General features: G+C 35.1%; 1 protein-coding gene across 1 annotated transcript; it reads left to right on the forward strand.

Annotated features, from left to right (window-relative positions):
• The first annotated feature begins 3,410 nt into the window (after positions 1 to 3,410).
• On the forward strand, positions 3,411 to 4,811 carry LOC125209158 (protein GRAVITROPIC IN THE LIGHT 1-like). Its single transcript, XM_048108766.2, has one exon. It carries the CDS (start codon positions 3,411 to 3,413, stop codon positions 4,752 to 4,754), a length of 1,344 nt encoding a protein of 447 aa, XP_047964723.2. The 3' UTR covers positions 4,755 to 4,811.
• Positions 4,812 to 5,422: the final 611 nt, after the last annotated feature.

Below are 5,422 nucleotides of genomic sequence, written 5' to 3' on the forward strand. Positions count from 1 at the left end.
ACGGTGTCATTTTAAGAGGGGATGTCATTTTAACACAAACCGGCAATGGCTTTACTTTTACGGTCTTTCATGGTTTGACCTTTAAATTTATATTTATTTATTTATTAAAAATAAAAAATATTCATGTGTCTATTTATATCGAATATAACACTCCAAGCACATAAGAAAAACATTATGAAGATAGATAGATCGATCGATCCAATGCTTATAGAGGAGTATAATGCAATAGTAAATTATATTTAGTCGAGATAATTTTAAACTACTGTGAATCTGATTAATATGTTATCATATATTACCATTATGAAATTTGAGTTCTCAATACCTGTTTATTTCAGCTAGGCCAACAAGAATTTGAACTTTTCATTTTAGTCACTATTCCTTTACTAACACTGCACATTTAATGAGTACTCTACTAATTACTAATAGTATCTTTTACATTGAAATTTATTCTCCGGTATTCATATCACTCCAATCACTTTTTAATAAAATTTGCGCATCCTTATATGCAATGGTGCATCTATCTTTTTAAAAATTTGAACTACGATAAATAATTAAATAACATGTTGTTGACGCTGTGTTGTTGTTTAACGGACATGAAATAATTAATTAACAATTACAGAATCTAATATATGAAATTTGAGTTTTCAATATATATTACATGCTTCATTAATTTGAGATTAACCAATAAGAATATGCACTTTATACACTACCTTTAAATAAAACTCATTTATTATTTTTTTTCCTTCACTTAGTGTATCTTAAGATGAGATATATATTTCCTTACACAGCAACCTTTTTGCTTTTATTTTTTATACCTTCTTTGTTTATCTCTCGCTCTCTATTTAATTCCTCTCTCCCTCTATTTTTGTTATGAATAAAAAATAGACTATATACTACTTAGTAGGTTATAAAAATTAAATAAGTATTAGATATTGAGACGTAGATGACTAACGTTTTTAGGGTACACAATATGATTAAAAATTAAAAATTACTGTGAATCCTATTTATATGTTTATATACGCTACAATTTTGAAATTTGAGTTCTTACACTTTAATGTAGTTCGGCCAACAAAATTTTCGACTTTTCATTAAGAATCACTACCTTTAAAATAAAACTCATGATCATTTATTATTCTTTTCCTTCACTTATCATGCTAATTCAATACTTTTCTCATTTTTTAATAATAGAAATTTTTGAAATAAAATTTGTGATGTACCCTCGGATGCAATGGTGTGTCTATATTTTTTGATTTGGAATACAATAAAGAATTACATAACATAACATGTTGACATTGTGTTGCTGTAGAATGGACACGAGATAATTAACAATTACATAATCTGATTAATACTTAATATATACTTATGATATTAGTATATTCTATCATTATGAAATTTGAATTTTCAATACATGACATTCTTCGTTATTTTTAGTTAGGCCAATAAGAACATGCACTTTTTATTTATAGACACTACCTTTAAATAAAACTCATTTATTAAGTACTTATTTCCTTCGCTCATAATACATTTTAATAATATTCCCTCCATTCCATTACATGTGACACATTTCTTTTGGGCACATGTTTTTAAATAGTGATGTTTAGTTGTTAAATGAAGAAGGATTAAAGTAAGAGAGAAAAAAAAGTAAAGAGAAAAAGGAGACGTGATGATCAATTAAGAGAGAGATATCTCACTTACAGTGGGACGGCCTAAAAAAAATGCACCTCACTTAAAATGGGATGGAAGGAGTATTAATTACTAATATTACCTTTTAAGGTAAGACTCCAATCATCTTTTACTAAAATTTGCGGCGCACCATTAAATAAAGTCGCATATCTATATTTTTATTCAGAGTACGACAAACAATTAAATAACACTTTGACATTGTGTCGTTTTCGAGTAGTTGTCGGCAGACAGCGTCACGACAACTTCTTACTTTTATTTTTTTACCTTCCCTCCATATCTCTCACTCTATTTAAGTATTCTCCCCTCTATTTTTGTTGTGGATTAAAAAAAATGGAATGTATATAAATGTTAGTAATAGATAATAAAACCTATCTTGTAAACTTATAATAAAATTTAGGGTACATATAATACAATAAACAGCTAACAATCATATTGTAAAATTGCAGATATAATTGCACACCTTGGTGCCTATTTTCAGTAATTAGAGAGTATACAAATATATTTGAGAAATACTTATATAGACTATACAAATAAAAAAAAATCTCCACTCAATTAGATTTTATAGTGAAGTAATTTTTTTATTCAAAAAATATTACTTAAATATTTAAATGTAACTATACTTAAGTAAAAAATAAATATTTTAATTACGTTAATTCAAATATAGTAAAGTGAAAATTATTTTTTAATTATAATAATTAAAATTTAAGTGAATTATATATAACAAAAATTAAAGCGAACTCTTGCAAGTAACATTTTTTTGCTAAAATTTTTAAAGTGAACTATAGTAATTTTTTCATTATAAAGCTTAATCTATACGTTATTCAAGTAATTATTTAAAAAATTTAAGTGAATTAATTTTAAAAAATTATTTTTTGTTGTAAAAGGTGTTTTATGTATGTCCAAAATAATTGTATGATTGAAGAGGTACCAAAACTGTAATTTTCAGATACTGAAAATGCCCTCCATGGCATTTAGGAGATTTTTCTAATGCAGAGAGATAAAAAAGACTAAAAGGTACCAAAAATGTAATTTTTAGGGACCAAATAGGCTATAAAAATTTTTTAGGCACCATTGACGCATTTTTCGACAAGATCAGGAATTATTAGTGGAGTTCACTCTAATTACTAATATTACCTTTTAAGGTAAGACTTATTTTCCGGAACCCATACCACTCCAATCATCTTTTATTAAAATTTGCGGCGCACCCTTTAATGAAGTCGCATATCTATATTTATGATTCAGAATACGACAAACAATTAAATAACACTTTGACGTTGTGTCGTTGTGGAGTAGCTGTCGGCAGACAACGTCGCGACAACTTCTTACTTTTATCTTTACCTTCCCACCATATCTCTCACTCTATTTAATTCCTCTCCCCCTCTATTTTTGTTGTGGATTAAAAAAAATGGAATGTATATAAATGTTAGTAGTAGATAATAAAACCTATCTTTCAAGCTTATAATAAGTAAAATTTAGTAAAACAGCTAATAATACTATTGTAAAATAAAAGATATAAAAAAATGTACACACTACTTATTACAGTTTTAAAGCAGGGATTAAAAAAACTAAAACCAGCAAAGAAATGAGGAAATGACAAAGTTGAGATAAAGTTGGAGTGTTGTCGTCTTCTCCGAGCATCCGCATTACTTTCCCGCCATATTCATCCCAATTCACCTACCCAAACTAATCCCCTTCTCTCTCCCCATTTACTCCTCCTATATCTATCTATGTATTGCATCCCTCTTCTCCTCAACCCCAATTCCAATTTCCTTTCCCTTTTCCATAAGCTTATTCCATCAATGGAAGAACAACCATCCGACCGCCGCAAGAGCAGAATCGCCCAAACACTCTCGACACTCATCAGCTGCTCCAGAATCCGCTCCAAGAAGCCGCAAGAAAGCCTCCAACCCTGCGAGCCCCATCGCTCCGACGAGGAAGACGCCAACCAGGAGGTCTCCCGCGCCCGCGCCGCCATGGAAGCCTTCGTCGCCAAGCTATTCGCCTCCGTCTCCGCCGCCAAGGCCGCCTACGCCGAGCTCCAATCGGCTCAGATCCCGTACAACCGCGACGCCATCCGGTCCGCCGACCGTGCCGTCGTCGACCAGCTGAAGGCGCTCGCCGACCTCAGGCAGCGCTTCGCGAATCAACAGATCGACTCGCCGCCGCCGCCGCACGTGACGCTCGCGCTGGCGGAGATCCAAGAGCACCAGTCGCTGGTGAAGACCTACGAGGTCACCATGAGGCAAATGCAGGCCGAGATCGACGCCAAGGAGGCGCGAATCACGTCTCTGCAGAACCACCTGCGGAAGACGAATTTGAATTCAAGCGGATCCATCGACGGAATCAGATTCTCCGACGTCAGCCACACCGATTTCGCACTTGTGTTGCACCACTTGCTGAAATCGGTGCGCGGATTCGTCAACCTTCTGATTCGCGAAATGGAATCGGCGAATTGGGATATCGACGCCGCGGTGGATGCGATCCACCGCGACGTCGTTTTCGAAAACAGCGATCATAAATCCTTCGCGATCGAATCATTTGTCTGCAGAGAGATCTTCTCCGGCTTCACCTCTCCCGGATTCGGCGGCGAGATCCATGAGCACGACCGCCGCAGCTTCTTCTTCGATCAATTTAGGGTTTTGCGATCGGCGAGTGCGATCAATTTCGCGAAGCAAAGCCCTAATTCGCTGTTTGGGGAATTTCTGAAATCGAAATATCTTCAGGTGGTGCACCCGAGGATGGAGACCTCATTCACCGGCAATCTGTACCAGAGAGAGATGGTGGAATCGGGCGAGTTTCCGGAGACGGAATTCTTCAAAGCGTTTGCGGAGATGGGGAGGAGGCTGTGGCTGCTGCATAGCTTGGCGTTGTCGTTTGATTGCCATGTCAGCGTGTTTCAAGTGAGTCGCAATTCAAAGTTCTCTCAGGTGTACATGGAAAGCGTCACGGAAGAGCTGGTTTCTGCCGCCGCGGATGGCGAGGCGCTCAGGGTGACGTTCACGGTGGTTCCTGGTTTTAAGGTCGGGGAAACGGTGGTGCAGAGCCGGGTGTATCTGAGCCGCCTGAATTGAGGAATACTACAATAAAGCGGTGGCGCGTCGATCGGAGGGTGGGGACGCCGGAGTCTAGCAGTGGTTTTTGATGCACAAAAAATTGAGAAATTGAGCTATTTGTATGGAATAATTAATGTGTTGTAGTATATAATTTATTCAAAATATATACAGATGAACATTATTATAATCTTTCCCTATTTTTTATTTGTGTGTATTAACATTATTATCTTTCCCTATTTTCCTTCTTTGTATTAGTGTGTATAATCATTATTTAGTAGTTTTAAGAGTAGGGGTGTGTTAAAATTACAACACCTCTTAAAATAACACCATACCATCATTCCTAGCTAATCATTTATACACGTGGACGAATAATAAGCTGTCATGTGGCAATAAAAAAAATGCTCAAGTGTAAAAATCTCGGCCAGCAATATACAACACTGTATACAATAATTTTTTCTCTATCCAACACACTCTATAGATTGATGTGTAGCGTTTATAATATTGCTGGATATGTAGTGTCACGGTGTCACTTTAAGAGGTGTTGTCATTTTAACACAAACCATTGAGAGTATTTCCAACTATTTATACTAAATTCAAACTTATTTGAGCGTAAATATCCCATTATGATTCATTCCAATCATTTGCACTACACTCAAATTTAAAATTATCAAATTATAATATGTATA

Source organism: Salvia hispanica, chromosome 3 (assembly GCF_029641045.1).
Source record: "Salvia hispanica isolate PSC_SH4W2 chromosome 3, Shi_PSC_v1, whole genome shotgun sequence".
Taxonomy (NCBI): Eukaryota; Viridiplantae; Streptophyta; class Magnoliopsida; order Lamiales; family Lamiaceae; genus Salvia; species Salvia hispanica.

Excerpts from the sequence above, each read along its gene's own strand:
- LOC125209158 (XM_048108766.2), top strand. The coding sequence starts at position 3,411 with ATGTATTGCATCCCTCTTCTCCTCAACCCCAATTCCAATTTCCTTTCC.